This window comes from Pristiophorus japonicus, chromosome 17, assembly GCF_044704955.1.
Source record: "Pristiophorus japonicus isolate sPriJap1 chromosome 17, sPriJap1.hap1, whole genome shotgun sequence".
Taxonomy (NCBI): domain Eukaryota; kingdom Metazoa; phylum Chordata; class Chondrichthyes; family Pristiophoridae; genus Pristiophorus; species Pristiophorus japonicus.
In genome coordinates, this window is record NC_091993.1 from 111,757,933 (window position 1) to 111,779,179 (window position 21,247).

The 21,247-nt window shown below is 43.3% G+C and overlaps 1 protein-coding gene across 1 annotated transcript; it reads right to left on the reverse strand.

The window, feature by feature from the left end:
- Window positions 1-1,965: 1,965 nt before the first annotated feature.
- On the reverse strand, window positions 1,966-18,471 carry LOC139228268 (fibroblast growth factor 6-like). Its single transcript, XM_070859450.1, has 3 exons — window positions 18,392-18,471; window positions 3,535-3,638; window positions 1,966-2,221 (listed from the first exon to the last, which is right to left on the reverse strand). The coding sequence occupies exons 2-3, from the start codon at window positions 3,628-3,630 to the stop codon at window positions 2,045-2,047; spliced, it is 273 nt and encodes a 90-aa protein (XP_070715551.1). The 5' UTR covers window positions 3,631-3,638; window positions 18,392-18,471; the 3' UTR covers window positions 1,966-2,044.
- Window positions 18,472-21,247: the final 2,776 nt, after the last annotated feature.

The following is a 21,247-nucleotide window of genomic DNA, read 5'->3' on the forward strand; positions in this document are numbered from 1 at the left end:
CTGGCTGGCCTCCCACATTGACCTGACGTAAACTTGAGGTCATCCAAAACTCGCACCACGTCCTGTTTTCCCATCACTCCTGTGCCCGTTGATCTACATTGGTCCCCGGTTAAGCAACGCTTCGATTTTAAAATTCTCATCCTGGTTTACAAATCCCTCCATGGCCTCAACCCTCCCTATCTCCAGCCCCACAACCCTCCGTGATCTCTGCTCTCCTCCAATTCTGGTCTCTTGCGCATCCCTGACTTTAATCGCTCAGCCATTGGTAGCTGTGCCTTCTGTTCCCTAGGCCAGGCCCTAAGCTCTGGAATTCCCTCCCTAAACCTCTCTACCGCTTTTTCCTCCTTTAAAACGCTCCTTAAAACCTACCTCTCTTTGAACAAAAATTTCTCCTTATGTGGCTCGGTGTAAAATTGTTTTATAATGCTCTTGTGAAGTGCCTTAGGATGTTTTACTACATTAAAGACGTTAGATAAATACAAGTTGCTGTTGTGCACAGTTCCACCGGGCATCTTCCAGTACCTAGCCCGAGTGACCACAACGCACTTGTGAGCCCCATAACAGTGTGTTATGGCAGGCCATCCAGCCTCTGCGGGCATCAGGGTTGAACTTGAGTCCATCATTGCCGAATGCACATTTCCAGGGAGTGCTGGCTAGATATCAGGGTGGGCAGATATTGGTCCTTGTTATGCCTTTTTTCCAGACAGAAAACAGCGACAAAAATGATCAATTTCTATGCCCTGCATTCCAAAGATGCCTGAAATATGTCCATTGCCATATTAGCCTCAGAAATTTTCAGGCATCTGGACCGACCACCTAAAACAGCCACAAAGGCCCTTCCATATGATAATGTGGGGCCTAATGGCTGTTTTATGACCCTTCAGAGAAATTGGGCTGCCTCCAGTGGTTCAGGTACTGGGCCAGCTCCGCTCAGTCTTTCCTGGCGTAGATGTGGCCTAGAAAGTGGCGGTCACCAGATGGGTAAGTTAATTTATTTTACACTTTGATGTGAAGCCAGGGGAGCAGAGATGACTTTAAGGCTTCCTGGAGGGCACCCCACATTCTCTATTTCCTCCTGCCTCTTCTTGCACCCCGCCCCACACCTCAGGACTTACCCGAGTGCCATTCCTGGTAAGACACATGGGCCCAAATTGATCATTAGTTGATGAGTGAGCTTCCTCTGGGGGCCTGACAGGACCGGCAGCTCACTCAAATCACTGAAATGAAGCCTAATCTTGGATGAACCTCGGCCCTCCCATCGTTGGTTATGCACTCAAAACCAGGTCATAGCCATAGACCAGAAAGCTGTCAAAATCTTTGGGAGATGAAGAGTAGATGGGAGAAAACTGAGTAATAAAAGAGGAAAAAATAACTACACCAAACCCCCAATAGACCCAAGGATGACATCAGTGCACTACACCTGTCCTTACTTAGTGTCATTTAGAATTATAGAATAGTACAGCACAGAAGTTCAGTCCAGCCATTCAGCCCATCAAGTCTGCACTGTTCTTTTGGAGAGCAATCCAGCTAGTCCCACTCCCCTGCTCTTTCCCCATATCCCTGCAATTTTTTCTCATGAGCTGGTTCAATGTCAGAGTTCAGAAGATTAGAAGAGCAGCAGTAAGCACTCCTTTAATTTATTTCACAAATGATCCCCTCACGTGGCTCTCTTTGATGTAGAAAATTAGATGATATAGCTACACCATTTCCTTTTGCAACTGATAACTGGTCTCTTAGTCTCTTAATTAAAGGATTATGTACATAAACGTTCTGGGGATGACAATACAATCTGATTAACATGGTAAGTGACCTTTTTGTATGTCCATGATCATACATTTTTTTTAAAGCAGCATTAATGAAGTAACTCAATTATGTCAAAATAACTATAAAAAGTAATACATATTTACATGTTATGCTGTTTCCATATAAGTTAATAAGTTAACATTTAATCTATGAATGTCCTGTACATATATACTCTTCTGCAATCCTATTTCCATGAAAATTATGTCTTGAAAAACATCAAGTATTCATTCGCCCCTTTTCTTTACAATCTAGGCAAAAAATGAGTAACTTTCAAAATGGGTGAAACTTTGCTTCCTCTCTTTGCTCGTCCATGTTTGCTTAATGCTATGTACATCCCTGGGTACATCTTTGATTCATACACGTTGTAGCGGTTTGGCAAGAGTCTCTCTTTGAATTCGCACTCGTTATTGAAGTTCGTCTGAAAGAGAGGGTTTTTTTCCCCAAAGACAAAATTGTCAGTTGATAATCATACATATTTATTATTACTGCAATTTAAAAATTCCATTCTCTCCTCCCGCGCGACCCCACCCCCCACACCCCACAAACAGAACCTTTCTTACTCTGTGGAATGGAGAACAAACACACAGAGGCTCCATACACCCAGCCAAGCAATGTTCACCCCAAGGTGTGCAGGAATCAGGAGGTCCCGCGAAGGCCGCTCACAAGCTGGAAGAGATATCGCGCAGCAAATTTAAAGGGACCGCGCACGGAAAAAAACATTGAGGGAACATTGCCAGCCAGTACGAGGCACTAAGCAGTGTTCCTCCTCGCTTGCTGCATCCCTTCCACACGGTGCTGAGCCTGTCAACCATTTTGACATCCGCCCACATTTGCCGTATGCAATCGAAGGAAATACTAAAAGAATGAACTGAGCAGAGTTATCACTCTCAGCCATGCCATCAATGGGAGAGGTTGAAGAGAGGCGAGATACGTCCCCTTGAGAAAGTCACCTGGATCGGCACTGCACACCAGCAAGGAGCCAGTTGCAGAGCATCATGCGCTAAGTTGGGAATTCCTCTCCCCTCGTTTCTTGCTCCATTTGACTGCTTTCTAGCGTGGTGATATTGTCTCCAAATTTGAAGAGGCAAACACCATCGGGGCTTTAAGTTTGAGTTATCAAACAGTTCATATACTGAAACAACATTGGTACTTCAAGACTTTTATAATTGTTCGATGTAATTTAATCGTGTTATTGATTGCCTATCATTTCGTCAGTAATTTTTATATTACTTATGGCAAACATGCCTTTTCACAATTGTCAATGTGTATTATTGACACCAGATTAAGTTGGTAATATTTAAAATCATTGTCTAGTCAAATGTAGGGGCCCCAAACCAAACCATTGCCCTGGGACAAATAAAGGTATAGGGCGAACCTAGGCGGCAACTTACAAAATGAGCGAGGGAGTGGGGTCTTTATCCAGAGAGTGGTGAGAATGTGGAACTCACTGCCACATGCAGTGGTTGAAGAGTATAGATGCATTTAAGGGAGGCTAGACAAGCGTATGAGGGAAAAGGAAATAGAGGGTTATGCTGATAGATTTAGATGAGTAAAGACAGGAGGAGGCTAGAGTGGAGCATAAATGCCGGCATGGACAGGTTGGGCCAAATGGCCTGTTTCTGTGCCGTATATCCGATGTAATCGTATGTAATTAAGTTATTAAGGCTTATAATACTGATACAAACTTTTGTAATTCCATATATTGCAACAGGTCATGCATGACTCACTCACCGTGGCATATAGGCGGCCTTTGCTATTCATTGCAATGAAGGTGTGAGTTTTCACTCCATACAGACTGACAACTCCCAACTCGACTGTAGAAATCATTAAGAGACCTAAATAAAACAAAAGAAATATCACTGATAGATGTTATTCTCACTACCACAATGAATCCTTTTCACTTTTTATTTGCTATGATGGGAAAGGCAATAGGATTAAATATTTCATTCCAACAAAGAGACAGCGCAGAGTACTCCCGCGTCCAGTACCAATGACCGAGTGGCGTTGCTGGGTTCCTTCTTCATAATGCGCAGAGTAAAGCTTATCTCAGTGTTAAAATCTCCCCACTCAGATGATGGTCTCTTTGCCTCCACAGTTTCAGGTCTGAGCCTTAAAATTGACCCCTGAACTCTCAAACTGGTGATTGCAGCAGAACTTTTAGAATTCAGATAATTTATGATTTTGATATAATGAAAGAAAGAAAGACTTGCATTTATATAACACCTTTCACATCCACCAGATGGCTCAGAGCGCTTTACAGCCAATGAAGTACTTTTTGGAAGTGCAGTCACCTGTTGTAATGTGGAAAACTTGGTAGCAATTTGCGCACAGCAAACTCCCACAAACTGCAATGTGATAATGACCAGATAATCTGTTTTTGTTAAGTTGATTGAGGGATAAATATTGGTCGGGACATAATGCATAAACGTGCATTTATTATAGTGCCTAATCACATCCTCAGGATTTACCAAGACAATTTACAACCGATGGATTACTTTTAAGTGCAGTCACCGTTGGGTTAGTTGCCAATTTGCACACAGCAAGGTCTAAAAAGCAGCGATTGAATGAAAGACTAGTTAATCTGTTTTAACTTGATCTGGGTGATTGGAGGTGAAAGAGGGTGAATTAAAAAAAACGAAGTATTAGCCAATTGGAAGCTCTAACTGAATGCATTTTATGGATCAGAAATCTGACTCCGGTTTAAAAATAAACAACTAAACACATTCAATCAACATTAGAAAAATGTGTTTAATTCTCCAGGCTCAACGGAGCGGCTTAGACTGTCCGAGTGAGGAACAACTTATATTTATATAGTGGCTTTAACATAATAAAGGTCCCAAGATGCTTCACAGGTGTGTTATCAAAACAAAATGTGACACCGAGCAACACAAGGAAATATTAGGACAGATGACCAAAAGCTTGGTTGAAGAGATAGGTTTTAAGAAGGTTTTAAGAAGCATCTTAAAAGGAGGAAAGAGAAGTGGAGAGGCAGAGGTTTAGGAAGGGAATTTGAGATATTAGGGCCTCAGCAGCTGAAGGCACAGCCGCCAATGGTGGAGCGATTCAAATCAGAACTGTCACATTTTGAAATAATGTATTTTTGTCACAAACATGACAAATTTATTATTTTTGTCTCTGATGCATTATTCTTTTGTCATTGTGCAGAAGGGGTTAAAAACTAAGTGCACTCACAGAAAATATCCAACTTGTTTTGATGCACGACCAGACTTGTTTGTCGCGTCTGAGGGAAGAGCCAAGCTACTCAATTCAAATACAAGCATTTTGTGGGCTTTATTTGCATTTATGTTTAATTAGTAACTCTTTTGGAGTTTAAGGAGTGCATATTTAAATTGGCTTTTCCCCAGTTAATTTTTGAACAATGTTTCTCAGGTGCTCTTGTAAAATTGAATAGTTCACCTGAAGCCATGAGAGCATGAGTGAGAGAGTGAGGCTATCTATGGATGGTCAGCAACAGACTCCCATGTAAAGGTTAATATTTAATATTTATGGACCCCCTGAGGTGGTTTACAAGTGCCACCCACCTGAAGATGTTGTTGGGTGGCCGAGACCATTTTTAAGTTCGAGCCTCATTTGAATGCAGCCAGGTGAGCTGCAGGCACCAAACCAGTATTCACCAGTTGAAATTTGTTGGTTGTAATGCTGAACTGACCAGCGGGTTAGGTCTGGGGTGGAGTGGGCGGTGGGATAGCAGCGGTATTTTCATTGTGCCTGAGGCAGCACCCCTGCTCTTCCTGACCCCACAAAAATAAAATAAAATAAAAGGAGGAGGTTTACGACCTTATTCGAAGGACCGCTGTACCAGGTGGAGTTTGTGTGCAGCACAATCTGTCCACTTGCACATCAAAATTGCAATCATCTTTTAACATCGGAGGACCCCGATTTATATATTTAAACACCCTCTCGCCTGCCTCAAAATTGCATCAGATGGACCTTGGGCATTCACAGGCGGCTAATGTCCCTCCCCCTTTCCAATTATACACCTCTAGCCAGCTATTCTTTAACATGATAAACACGCGGGCATTAGTTCAAAATCGGCCCCTCTGTGTCAAATCCCATTTACACTGCAATTTAGTGTAATTGATGCAATGATCGGTTACTTTCTATCTTGAGAGGAATAGTTTAGCTGTATCTATTGTAACTCTACAGTGTGTCATTGCTTCTGTTCATGTATCCATTTTTTCCACCATATAAATCTCTGACATTTTACAGCCCAAGTCCACTGGCTTCTAAAGTCGAGCAAGGTCAGATGAGGTCATCCCAAATAACTACTAAGTTGAAATACAGTAATAATGGTTTCCCTGCACTTACTATTGGACAGGTCATTCAAAAGCAAAAGAGACTTGATTTATATAGCGCTTTTCGAGACCTCAGGAAATCCCATAGCGCTTTACAGTTCTATTTTGAAGTGTAGTCACTGTTGTAATGTAAGAAATGTGACAGCCAATTTGCGCACATGAAGGTGACAATGACCAGATAATCTGGTTTTAGATGTTGGTTGTGGGATACATATTGGCCAGGACTCCCGTATTCCTCTTGCAATAGTGCCATGGGATCTTTTACGTTCATCCGAGAGGGGCCTCACGGGGCCTCGGTTTAATGTCTCATCTGAAAGACGGCACCTCCGACAGTGTGGCTCTCCCTCAGTAATGCACTGGAATGGCAGCTTAGATTTTTGTGCTCAAGTCCCTGAAGTGGGGGAGTGAGGGTTTGCCGATAGGAATGATCTAAGATTCTGAGTCTGAGAAAAAAACAGCTCGAGTAAGGACTTCAAAATGCAACAATGACATTTGTTCATAGCTACTGGTGTCAGAAACACAAGCCTCATCCAAGTTTATGAACATTAAGATGGTGCCATCTTCACTTTCTTCATCCAGACTGTGCCCAGGAATAAATGTTGTATTATTTCCTGTGACACTCAAATTCTACTGCTACAATTTCTTCTATCTTAGGTCTGTAATTGTTTTTGAAAGAGATAAACTTTAGAGGGGTTGAATTCAACAAAAATCACACCAACCCAAGTCTAATATACCTAATGCCAAAATAAATAATTTCAAACATATCCCAACATCCACTAATGCTACTATCTAAAAAGAAGTCCGCGACTGCTAATTTTAGGGCTAGATTTTTTAAGCATGTGGAATTCACTCATCCACCCCAGCAAGAATCCTGAATGTAAAGTGAACTCCCTTTGTGAAAATAGGCATATTTCTTACCTTATCCAGAGCTTCCTCAAAGAGAACTTCCTAATGCGGGCTCCTCAGAAGATTTTTTCCTTGGTCCGGACTCTTTCTGCATGGTGGCTTTCCTGGGATGGTCCAATCAATCTCAATGCTCTGGTTTCCCTGTACAGACAATGGGTTTCATCCTTTGATCCACTCTTTGGGGTACCCCATAACAAGCTCTAGGCTCCCATGATGGATGTCCAAGGTTTCAACCCATGGTTAATTCTGCAGTCTTCCCAGGCAGCTTTCTGGGTCAACAGATACTCAGCACTTCTACATACATTAGTAGAGCTGCCATTTTGATCTGTTGGTATTATAGCAGCAATATAAAGGTGCCTTGACCACAAGTCTCAAGGGCCAATGAAAAATCCTTGCAATATTTTAATATGGGGATACTGCAGAAAAGTGGAGTTGAGGTCGAAGATCAGCCATGATCTTACTGAATGGCAGAGCAGGCTCGAGGGGCCGTATGGCCTGCTCCTAATTCTTATGTTCCTATGTTCTTATGTCTCTTGAAAAAAAGAGGACAATCTTCAGAGAGTTTCTTCTTTTAAAAAAAATTTAATTAAAGTTTTTTTGCAGAAAATTTGAGTTTAGACCTAGTGAAGAAAATTTAAGATTTGCTTAAAACTCATCTCTATAAATTGAAGAGTTTTCTTCATATTTTATTTTTTGAATCAAAACATTTTTATCAATGTCACTCAGAAACCATCTGCTCGGAGGTGCGCAAGTTCATCCCAAACCATGGTCTCTGCCAATTTTCTCTCCCTTATTTTTGGGAAGTACCTGGGATTCTCTTCATATCTTGCCACAGCAGCACTGCACAGAGCATAAACTCATTGGCCCCAAGTTTCCACACGCGGCGAAAAAGGAGCACCTCAGAGCTGGGTGCCTGTTTTTCGCGCCGGAAAAAAAGTGCGGTATTCTCGAGCTCCTTGGAGCTCGATGTCTGCTTGGCGCGGTGCACATGGGGCGGAGCCTACCACTCGCGCCGATTTTGTAAGTAGGAGGGGGCGGGTACAATTGAAATGAGGCTTCTTGGTGCCAGCAACCCTGCGCGTGCGCGTTGGAGCGTTCGCGTACGCGCAGTCTGAAGTAAACATTGGCACACGGCCATTTTTTAAAGTACTGCAGAAAAAGTGAAGATTTGTTTCTTGGACCCCTGCAAAGGCTTGTATTTTAATTTTCTTGATATTTCTGTGTGTGAGGGAGTGCTTTTAGCAGCACTACTGAATAAATCACCTGCTGAAATCAGTGAGTTCAGCTTTTCACTGCTAAACCTGCAGAACCGGTGCCTGCAAATTAAGGACTGTGTGTTTGGAGAAATAAAAGTGCCAATTCAACTTTGCAATGGATCAACGTCCACCAAGAACAAAGAATTTCTTGCATGAGGAAGCAAACCATTGTATAATATGTGGTGCACCCATTCTGCAAATTTAAATATAAAGATGTCGATGTGGCTGCCTCTCCCTGTCCAAATGGCCTCAGTCAGTCCCCCTCACAGCTCGAAGGCTGCTGCTGTTCGTTCTTCGGCTCCCGGCCAGCCACTGACGCCGCTGCAATCCCATGGCCGAATGGCCTCAAGTCCGTCCGGGTGCTGCATCTTCGCGGGGAATGAAGGCCTGCCTCAAGCACCGCAGCTCAGCTCGAAGGCTGCTTGCTGCCGCTGCCGTCGAGACACTGACGCCACACCGCTGCCTGAAAGGCCTGCCTGAAGCACTTTCACACAGGTAGGAACATGGTTTATTTAATCTTTTCTTTGCTTATAAATTTTTATTCAGGTTGGATTTATTTGTATAATTATAACTAAGGATTGATTGTAGAATTTAATGACTTCCCTTCCCCCCCCCCTCCCACCTCGTTCCCTACGCCTAATTTGTAACCTGCGCCTGATTTTTTAAAGTGTAGACAAGGTTTTTTCAAGCGTACAAAAATCTTCACTTACTCCATTCTAAGTTAGTTTGGAGTACGTTTTCACTGTGGAAACTTTGAAATCAGGCATCAGTGGCCGGACACGCCCCCTTTTGAAAAAAAAATTCTGTTCCAAAGTGAAACTGTTCTACCTGACTAGAACGGGAGAAGACTAAGGGCCCAAGTTTCCACATGATTTGCGCCTGATTTTTAGGAGCAACTGGTGGCGAACGGACTATCTTAGAAATCGCAATTCTCCACATTTTTTTTTCTGCAGTTCTAGTCAGGTAGAACAGTTCTAGTTTGGAACAGAATTTTTTCTTCAAAAGGGGGCGTGTCCGGCCACTGACGCCTGATTTGAAAGTTTCCACAGTGAAAATGTACTCCAAACTAAAGTAGAATGGCGCCAGTGAAGATTTTTGTAGAACTGAAAAAACCTGTTCGACACATTAAAAAATCAGGCGCAGGTTACAAATCAGGTGTCCAGAACGAGGTGGGGGGGGGGGGAAGGGAAACTCATTAAATTCTACACTAAATCCTTATTTATACTTATACAATTATTATACAAATAAATCCAACCTGAATAAACATTTATAAGCAAAGAAAAGATTAAATAAACCATCTTCCTACCTGTGTGAAAGTGCTTCAGCCAGGGAGAATGCTGCAGCAAGCCTCACAAAACGAGGCAGCCGTTACCGAACGCAGGCGGGAGGGAGGGGAGGAGGGAGCCGACCGAACGCGGGGGGGGGAGCCGACCGAACGCGGGGGGTGGGGGGGGGGGGGGAGCCGACCGAACGCGGGGGGGGGGGGGAGCCGACCAAACGGGGGGGGGGGGGGGGGAGCCGACCGAACGCGGGGGGGGGGGGGAGCCGACCAAACGGGGGGGGGGGGTGGGGGGCCGACCGAACGCGGGGGGTGGGGGGGGGGAGCCGACCGAACGCGGGGGGGGGGGAGCCGACCAAACGGGGGGGGGAGCCGACCGAACGCGGGGGGGGGGAGCCGACCAAACGCGGGGGGGAGGAGAAAGAGAGAAGGCTGCAGGAAGCCTCAAAAATTGAGCAGCCATTTTCCGACGGCAAAAGGGGGAGGTCGTCGGGAAACGGCTGGCTCAACTTTGAGGCTTCCTGCACCCTTCTCACTGCTACAAGAAGCCTCAGTGCTGATGTGCTGATGGCAATGTACTTTTATAAAAAAAATTTCAAAAACTAAACAAACAGCTACAAAGAACTACAAAAATGGCCGAGTGCCAATGTTTTTTTCACATTGCGCGTGCGCGAATGCTCCAACGCGCACGCGCAGCGTTGCCGGCAGGAAAAAAACTAATTTAAATAGTACCCGCCCCCTCCCACTTACAAAATCGGCGCAAGTGTAGGCTCCGCCCTCCTGGGCGCCGCGCCAAACAGATAAGGAGCTGCAAAGCGCTCGAGAATCGCGAGTTTTTTTTTAGGCACCGAAAACGGGCGCCCAGCTCGGAGAGGCGCCCGTTTTTTTTCGTGTGGAAACTTGGGCCCTAAATGTGGAGAATTCCGATTTCTAAGATACTCCGTTCTACACCCAGTTGCTCTTAAAAATCAGGAGCAAATCATGTGGAAACTTGGGGCCATTGTGTGGAAGTTTGCGGACAAGCTGAGTTGAGGCTGCAACGCACTGTACCATATTTCTCCCCTACCACTCTTCACTGCTAAAACAAAATCTGATGCAAAGCACAACTCTAGAGAAGGCAAAGATGGCACCATCCTTGTATCAATTAGGCAATAGGAGGCATCAGTATTATTAAAATATACACAAATAAATGATAACTATGACTTCAGGAAAGATAATGTTTTTTTAAAATCAGAAAGCATTCCCCTAGCACGGCAACTGTTGATACCATTTATTGCAAAACCCTTAACATGTCACTGGTGCATGACATTATTGAGATGACAAATTACATTCAGATTTTTTAGCTGTTCTCAAACTGCATTTATCAAGATATGGGCTTATTATAGGACTGTGTCATCCTGTGGGAAAGTTTCGACTCTGGATATCAGCTCATGCAGCAACAGTGATTATATCCAACAGAAGCATACTTAATTTTGCATCCTTCAACCTTATCTAAAATTGAACAACTGGATTTTCAGTTCTGGTCATTTCGGGGCAGTAATGGCGGCAGGGCGGTAAAGTTTGTGCCGGGAAAAGGTTTGTGTCCTCAAAATTAATCAGCTGGGCCCTGAGTGTGGAGCGGAGCACGAAGGGAGGCGTTGCACACCTCTCAGCGTGCAAGGCTGACTGAGCGACTTAAAATCCAGAGCTAACCAGCCGGCCTCTGAGCTCCCTGAGAGGCGCCTGGGGGGAAAAAAACCTGACAAAAAAACCACCAAAAATATTGCCAATACATAACTCATGCCACCACTACATAAAATCGCAAAAAGTTTACCCGAGGTCAGCATTACTTATCTCACTGCGGCTGCTACAGCTCAGAACATCAGCTTCCACAGGCGTTCCCCACCAGGGCGCTCTACAGAGCACTATGGGTCGGATGCAACCAAAAATCGAGCCGGTGTCGCAATCAGGGGCGTTGCACACCCACTCGCCACTTCTGGGCGGTAATGCTCCGCCCACCCTCCAAACTGGCACTGAATTTCCCGCCTGGAAGTGCTTCCCGCCTCCATTGCTGCCCCTCTGGGACGCTAACAGGGGTGGCAGAAAACCGAAAATCCAGCCCACATTGTCCTTGAGGAGCACCCATAGAAACCCAGCATCAGGAATTGCAACCCTTGGATTGGAGGACCTGTTAAAAAGGCAGTTAGCAACCTTCACTTAGTGTAGGTAGGTCCATCTCACACATTTTTGATGGACCATGTCTGCAATAGGTGGGTGGAGGTGATTTGATTGAGGTCTCTGACAATAGGCACTAGGGTCACGTTCTGCTTGGATGGTTATGCCATTATGCCACCACTCCTTTAGGGGCACACAATTTCCCACCCATATTTGGAGCGAATGCCAAATCCAAGGCAGTAGTATCACCTACAGCTTGCGCAACAGATGGACATCAGCTAAACCCAGTCAAATAGCCGGGATCAACAGAGGTCAAATTTGGTGACTGTAAAACTTGTACTGCCCAATTTACACTATAATGCGGTGGGGGTGTTGGGGTCTCGGGGTGTTGGGGTGGCGGGGAGGGGGAAAGAGGAGGAAAATCAAGCCCAGCATGTTCTTCACAGTTATGGAATGACCTCTGCATTCCCTAATCTCCTACTGAGTATCCCAGTTTTCATTTCCTGCCCATGTCATCCCCATCTCTGCCTAAAGGGCAAAACAGGCTTCCTACATTCGGGATTCTACTTCTTAACTGAACGGGAAAACTCCCCTACTCTTCTCCGAGTAATGTTATGAGATCTTTCAGCTTATGAGAAAAAAGAAAAAATTACATAGCATTTTTCAGCTCAGAAACAGGCCATTTGGAGCAGCTATTCTATGCTGGAGTTTATGCTCCACATGAGCCTCCTCCCACCCTATCCTTCTATACCTTTCTCCCTTTTGTACTTATCAATCTTCCCCTGAAATGCATTTATGCCATTTACCTCAACCATTCCATGCGGTAGCAAGTTTCTTATTCTAACCACTGTCTGGGTAAAGAAGTTTCTCCTGAATGTATTATTGGATTTATAAGTGACTATCTTATATTTATGGTTGCTACTTTTGGACTCCCTTCACAAGTGGAAACAACTTCTCTGCATCCACCTTATTGAACCCCTTCATAATTTTAAAGATCTCCATCAGCCTCCTCTTTTCTAGAGAAAAGAGCCCCAGGCTGACATGGCAACAGAGACAGAAAGCAACAGAACTTAAAACAGAGAAAGACAAAAATCAAACCATCAGAAAGAGAATTTGGAGAGAGACAGATAAAGGGAGCGAGCTAGAGAGAATATCATTGCAGGAAAAAAATGAGCAAGAGAATTTGATATATGTGCATGATAGGGAGAGAGCGATAAAGAAAGATTTTCATCTTCACCGCCTGGGTGGCAATCTGGCAGAGAAGATCATGGGCCCTGTATTGAACTTGCCCAATTTTCATTCCATTGATTTCCATAAAGATTGGGCGTGTTCCACAACAGGCCACCAGATTACCACCCAAGGCGCATAGCCTACTTTTACAGGCACAAGTTTTTTAAAACATACAATCCTATAAAAATAAAGTAATGAAAACATATTTTATTGTTAAAAACCCTCCCCACAATGGTAAGTTTATTTTAAGGCATAATTAAAAAAACATTTTTTTTTTAAATCGGGAAAATATTTTTTTATAAGACATTAATAACTTTAATTTAAATGAATCTTAAATATGTATTGTATATTTTCTATTTTTTTTTATTAGTGTTTTGGGTGTTTGGGGGGGGGGGTTTCTCATTCATAGTAATAAGAGTTTCGGACTTCTGAAACTCCTATTACTATGAATGAGAATATACTATACCTGATTGGCTGCCCAGAGCCATGTGACTCCAGCTCCAGGCCTGCGCACGTCCTGACATGCAGGCGCTGCGACACGCAGGGAGAAGAGGCCTGTGCATCGGAAAGTCGAGCGGGGGCAGCAGCTTCAGGGAGGTGCGCATTGGAGAAAGCGGAATTTCTGGGCCAATGTCAAGGAAAGTAACAAAATGCAGTGGGGGAGCTGCCCATTCCCAGGTCGTTCCAGACATTAGATTGCTGTAGGTTCCAGTGTTTGATCTTCAAATCACTCCAATGACTGTTATTACCCAATAATCAACTGTAGATTATCCCTCACTAGATGCTCAATGATTTCATTATTATTGTTAATCCTTCCTCTATCACCTGGGTTGAACTTCTTGGTCTTGCGAGATGATCTTATTGAAACATATAAGATTCTGAGGGGGCTTGACAGGGTAGATGCAGAGAGGATGTTTCCCCTCGTGGGAGAATCTTGAACTAGGGGGCATAGTGTCAGAATAAGGGATCGCCCATTTAAAATGGAGACGAGGAGGAATTTCTTCTCTGAGGGTCGTGAATCTTTGGAATTCTCTACCCCAGAGAGCTATGGAGGCTGGGTCACTGAATATATTTAAGGTGGAGATAGACAGATTTTTGAACGATAGGGAGTCAAGGATTATGGGGAGCGGGCAGGAAAGTGGAGTTGAGGCCAAGATCAGATCAGCCATGATCTTAATGAATGGCGGAGCAGGCTCGAGGGGCCAAATGGCCTACTCCTATTTCTTATGTTCTTATAAAACCCACTGCAGCCACCGCTATAAATTCAATAAATTTGAATTCCATGTTACATTTATACTGTAAAAAAAAAAATCCAATGCAACAGGTATATGGGAGTAATTTCAAGGCTGGTATTCATATCTCAGGATTCATATCATGGATCATAAGGCTGAATAAACCCATACAATTCATGTGATGCCATCTGAATGCCTTAATGAGATGCCTGCCTACTTGTATCTGCTATTCTCTATATTTTTCAAACCTGTGATATGTTACAACAGTTCATCATTCCAATCAACAAAAGATGTGTTAACATCAAAGAACTGAACGTGCTGGTTGACATCCTAACCTCAACATAGCACTAAATGGTAGAACAAATAAATAATCAATAGTACAATTGCAGCATGGTCCATCTCTACATCGCTAATGCAATGTGTATGATTTTGATCAGCGCACTTTAGAAGTGATGCGTGGGCTCTGGAGAGGATGTAGAGAAGAGCAACAAGAATTATGGCAAGTTGTGCTACGAAGGAAGATCAGAGAACTTTAAGCTCTAGTGCATGGTTATTAAGGCACATTAAGTATTGATAAGGTGAACCCAGAATATTGCTCCAGGACAAGTCAAATCAGTCGGATATAAATTTATCTTAGTGGAAAATAAAAGAAAGAGATATATATATATATTAGGAAAATGTCCTTTATTTATACTGACAAACATTTGGAATGATTTACCAGGTAAGATATTGAAATCAAAGACATTAGAGTGATTCAAAATGCAACAGGATGCTGGACTGGGTGAGTTGGAGTACTGGAGAGATGGGCTTCAATGGTTGTACTGTATGCACCTATGAGTATGCTCACAGGTTTGTCGAGCTGTTGCATTGCAAGTAGTTTAGCCAGTCATGTGATGTTCATGAGATTCAATAAAACCCCAGTCTGTTGGATCTAGGTCATCCATGATGAGGTATGCAGTTGTGAGCCTAGTGGATGAACTGGTAATGTGTAAACTGTTAAATCTTTGTGCATAAACCAACTAGTTCTTAATAGCAATGTGTTTCTAGGAATTCTTAAACAAAGAACCCATGAAGCAATACATTACAATGGCCAAATGGTCCTTATACTTTCTTCTGCTCCAATGCAAAACTGACAATTGGCATTTAAAGGAACTCTCCAGTCTGCCATCTGTGACTATCTGCCATCCCGAGCTGTCTGCAAAATACATGGCCTGCTCCCCAGGTGGCTCAGTGGGTCAAAGCAATGGCCGGTGTGGAATCGAGTCATACGTGGCTGGTCTGTCCTGAGCAAACTACTCACAGCTGGGGCAGCAGCTGTCCTCAGCACTCTACAGACAAGACAGGTTTCTCACTCCTGCTTGCTGCCCAATGACTCCTGCTGGAGAGCGCTTGTTTGTAGCTATCAGGGCTCAGCTGGGATGCCAAGTAGCCCTCACAAACTCACTGTTAAGGCTCGCTCATGAAAATGCCCACTTAAATTGAGCTAGATACTGGAAAGTGATTGGTGCCCTGTTAAATTAATTGTTTCTTTTAGGGGGTGGAGGGGGAAATTCCATTTGAGGTCACTCAACTGGAACCACCATATTCTTCGCACTTCCAAAGGGTGAGCCCTGAAGCATGGCTCACTATCATCAGCTCTCTGCTCCCAGTATTCTACATTCCCCATTATTTATCTAGGCTGACATTCCAGTGCAGTGCTGAGGGAGCCATCTGAGGTGCCATCTTTCGGATGAGACATTAAACCGAGATGTCTGCTCTCAGGTGGACGTAAAAGATCCCACGGCATTATTTTGAAGAAGAGCAGGGGAGTTATCCCCAGTGTCCTGGCCAATATTTATCACTCATCAGTATAACAAAACACAGATTATCTGGTCATTATCACATTGCTGTTTGTGGGAGCTTGCTGTGTGCAAATTGGCTGCCACATTTCCTACATTACAACAGTAACTATACTTCAAAAGTACTTCATTGGCTGTAAAGCACTTTGAGACGTCCGGTGGTTGTGAAAGGCGCTATATAAATCCAAAAGTCTTTCTTTCTTTGCTCAATCAGGATAGTTTCTTTTATTATGTAAGTCGTGTTGAGTCAAGTTGGCAGCCTCATTTGGTTGGCCAGTCACACTGTAATGAGCTTTTTAAAATTTAGATACAGATCTTCGATTGGTGGACAAATGCTCAAAGGTAGGGCCAATGTGGTGCCTCGTTTTTTTGGGGGATGTTGGCATCACTGACAAGGCCGGCATTTATTGCCAATCCCTAGCTTATCTGAGACGTTGGTATACTTCTCCATGACATTTGATACAATTAAATGGCTTGCTAGGCAACTTCAGAGGACAAATAAGAGTCAACCACGTTGGTGTGGGACTGGAGTTACATATAGGCCAGACTGGGTAAGGACAGCAGGTTTCCATCCCTAAAAGGACATTAGTGAACCAGTAGGTTTTTGCGACAATCCAGTAGCTTCATGGTCACTTTTACCGAGACCAGCTTTTCATTTCAAGATTTTAAACAATTCAGATTCTCAAAATGCCTTGGTGGGATTTGAACTCAAGGTTATCGAGTTCAGTCCTCTGGATTACGAGTCCAGTAACATAACTACTACACTAGTGTACCCACACAAACTAGCGTTTGATGTTACAGTATCATCTGCTTCTGTATTCCTGGGATTGAGGACTAATATATTCTCAACAGAGATCGTAAATAAACAAATGTCAAGCATTTATGTTCAGTATTTATCAGGCGAGATGTCAGAAGCTAAATTAAATCATCACATTAAATCATGCAATGTTTTTTCAGTCAGTCTCACTGTCTGTGCATTCTTAGAAGGCCTATGCATTTTGCAAGACTGTCAAACACAAAAAGCTGAAGGAGGAGACTAGCAAGCATTCCTGGTGTTTAAAAAAAACCCTTGGTTAAAAATTGTTGAAATGCTAAAAATACCAAATTCCAACACATTACTTGAGAAGATCTCAATACATTGATAAGGGAATCGGCATGAACACAGTTTCTGGTGAAACATGGCAATAAAACACATGATGGCTAAGAGCAGACGATCCATTTAATCTCACTGTGCAAAGTAAAGTGAAGATCCTTCGCATATAGCCCCCTCCTCTCTCTCTGTGTCGCAAAGACACCAACATTGTAATTTAACTTACTGTCATGCTACAGCACATGTAATCTAATTTTAACCAAGCAGCTTGTGAGGTGGGGTTTGGGGGGGGGGCTGTAAGGGGGTGGGGGCGGCTGGTCTAAATAAAACAGAGCCTGCAATGCAGCACAAATAAACCGACTGCTGTTCCTGATTCCATTTAACATCAGCTGATTGGATCTTGTACTTCAGCCAAGACACTAAGCTTTATTTGAAAGCCAGCCCTTGTGCAAAGTTTTTAAATTTTGTTTTCAGTAAGTCGTGTTCATTGCAAAATGCACTAATAATCTAAAAATTACAGGGGCGCAGAATTATTCACAGTGAATGCATGAATAACAGTTCTACCCGGAAACAAGGGGAGTGCCAAACTGGCATGCTCCACTCTCTATTTTTACAGCATCCTCATTGTCCACAACATGCATTTAACCATTTGAGGTCTGTGTAGCCATCGGGTAGCAGAAGCATTCAAAAAATGCAAGTTAACGAGTGCGCTGTTTCTGCAGGTTTCTCTCATTTACTTTCCAACATTCAATATTAGACATTTGTTAAGTGGAATTCTTGTTCATTTTTCTGGTGCAAAATCAAAACTTATTTGCACGGACTTCAAAAGCTGCTGGAAGCTCATCGGGTACTCGGATGCATTTACACCTTCAAAAAATGTCAATGCAAAAGATAAGCGAGCTTTTCAGATTCCATCATTGCCCGAAGGTCTGTGGCATTGAAGTGACATTATCAAACAAGGGGGTGGCAATTGTGCAGAAGTAATCGCGCCTATTTAACAGACTGTTAAAATACCCAATAACAGTTCAGGCTAGCATTCTTAAAGACATGGCTGCTTGTTGACAGACTGAGGCGCTTCAATCAAGATACGCCTGCATGATTTGTAACAACTTTCTGCTGCCTTGCAGGTAGGCCAACAAAAGAGAGATGATTCTTTAAATCCTGCTTCTGCACATTTACAATGCAGCACTTGCCTCAATAAATGCTCGTCTAACAAAGTTGCAAAGAATGACATTTGGTTAACAGTAAGTGGATTAAAACCAAAACAAAAAGCTGCTGACAACCTACTGTACTGGTTTTCAGTGTGCGCTCCATTGATTTGTCCATCAGCCGTGATTTGGAGGTGAAACCCGATGCCAACATTGCAATAAAGCCTCCTCACTCTCTTGATTCCAGTGAAATAGTCCCTGTCCCAGCCGAGGTCTAATTTCCTCCCAGAGATCGGATACAAGGACCTGGAGAGGAGAGTCTCCCAGCTCCCTTCCAAGTTCCCTCTCGCTTTCGTTGCTATTGGAGCCGGGGAGGCTATCTCAGTCAGGAGGCCGAGAAGAACAACTGGCCAGGTCCAGTCGAGAGTCGCCTGGTGGAACATTCTAATCAACTTAAACCAACACGTGGGTGAGGAATTGATGCACTAAAAATAACTGAGCTTCTAGATTTTCAGCCTGAAGTCTGTCAGTGGTCCCTTTATTTTTGGAGCCTGGTTAAAGTACTGCTGACACACATAAAAGCCAAAGAGAATATTAAATAAAACACCTTTAACAGAGTCATTATATTGGTGCATAAACCTGGTGGGCCAATAGGTTTCGCTTTTAATACATCCAGTGATGTCATACCTGTTGGCTTTTGACATTTAGAAGCTGACTCTCGAGATTAAAATAAAAAATAGAATGCGCATTTCTGGAAAGTATAGAGTTTGTTAATTTGACGTCTATGTATTTTAGATCGATGATGTAGAGGCTCGCAATGCTGGCAATGCACTGTATCACCTCATATTACTGTACTGGGCCAACCCCACGCCGCTGCAAAGTGTGCTTAGTTACTACAGCACCAGTGCTATATATACCGAAAACTTCGGATAATCAAGCAACTGCCACAAACGATTTGCACAAGTTCTTATTAAATTGAAAGACATTTCCATCAAGCCTGTGCCAAACAACATAAGCCAAACAACATGCAATCCACAGGCACACTGCAAGAGGGAATATTTTGCACTAACTTTTGAGCTAGTCCCCCACCCTCTTCGTTAATTGCAATGCAGTACTGTCCCCACCCCATCCCACCACATCCATAATTCAATAATAGACCTCAGCATCAATGTTGGAAGAGCACCCCTATTGCAGCAGCTGAGATTTCCATTCAACACATTCTATGCCCTGTGGCCAACTTGAACAAGTCTATAACTGTTAGCGCCACGTTTCAGGAAATGTTACACGGGAGAATTAGACCCACCAGAAGCTGGCAGGAGACAAGTGTCCGAATCGTGTTTGCAGGAGACGTTATTCAGTTCTAGGCTCTAGCTCACATCTTGGGAGGATTCTCCTTCAGTTTTCATACAATTATATTTCACTCCGTTTAATAGTTCTTAATCACAACAGTAAACGGGTGTAAACAAGTGTGCACTTGTGACCAAATCTGCCAATGGACTATTCCCCCTGTTGCCTTTTCTCCTTGTATACCTACCTGTCTGTTGCTTCTGGATGAGAGTGACAGGTGTGGCTCACTTAGTAGCACTGAGTCACAAGGTTGTAGGTCCATGTCCTAGTCCAGACACGCAGCCTTGAGGAGGTGCTGCACTGTAGGAGGTCCCATCTCCTCTTTCAGGTGAATACAAAAGACCCCATGGCACTATTTTAAAGAAGAGGATTTCTTTGCAATATCCGGGCCAATATTTATGGATGTGCTTATTTATACTGCAAAATTGGCCACCCTGCTCCACCCCAGCAGTGGCAGACATTTAAGGAGATATTTCATAACTCGCAACAAAAATATATCCCAATGAGAAGGAAAGACTAAGAAAAGGGATAACCATCCATGGCTAACTAAGGAACTAAAGGATGGTATCAAATTGAAAAAAAGGGCATTCAATGTGGCTAAGTCTAGTGGGAGGCCAGAGGATTGGGAAACTTTTAAAAGCCAGCAAAGAACGACCAAAAAAATGAGGGGAAGATAGATTATGAAAGTAAACTAGCACGAAATATAAAAACAGATAGTAAGTGTTTCTACAGGTACATAAAAAGGAAAAGAGTGGCTAAAGTAAATGTTGGTCCCCGAGAGGATGAGACTGGGGAATTAATAATGGGGAACAGGGAAATGGTAGACATTGAACAAATATTTTGTATCGGTCTTCACAGTAGAAGACGCTAAAAAATCCCAATATTGGATAATTAAGAGGCTATAGGGAGGGAGGAACTTAATACAATCACTATCACTAAAGAAGTAGTAAGAGGTAAAATAATGGGACAAAAGTCCCCTGGACCTGATGGCTTGCATCCTAGGGTCTTAAAAGAAGTGGCTGCAGAGATAGTGGATGCATTGGTTGTAATCTTCCAAAATTCCCTGGATTCTGGAGAGGTCCCAGCAGATTGGAAAACCACAAATGTAATGCCCCTATTTAAAAAGGAAGGCAGACAGAAAGCAGGAATCTATAGACCAGTTAGCCGAACATTGGTCATTGGGAAAATACTGGAGTCCATTATTAAAGAAGCAGTAGCAGGACATTTGGCAAAGCATAATTCAATCAAGCAGAGTCAGCATGGTTTTATGAAAGGGAAATCATGTTTAACAAATTTGCTGGAGTTCTTTGAGGATGTAAAAAGTAGGGTGGATAAGGGGGAACCAATGGATGTGATGTATTTGGATTTCCAGAAAGCATTCAATAAGGTGCCACATAAAAGGTGACTGCACAAGAGAAAAGTTCATCGGGTTGGGGGTAATATATAAACATGGATAGAGGATTGGCTAACTAACAGAAACAGAGAGTCAGGATAAATGGATCATTTTCCGGTTGGCAAACAGTGACTAGTGGGACGTCTCAGGGATCGATGCTGGGTCATCAACTATTTACAATCTATATTAATGACTTGGATGAAAGGACCGAGTGTAATGTGACCAAGTTTGCTGATGATATAAAGATGGGTGGGA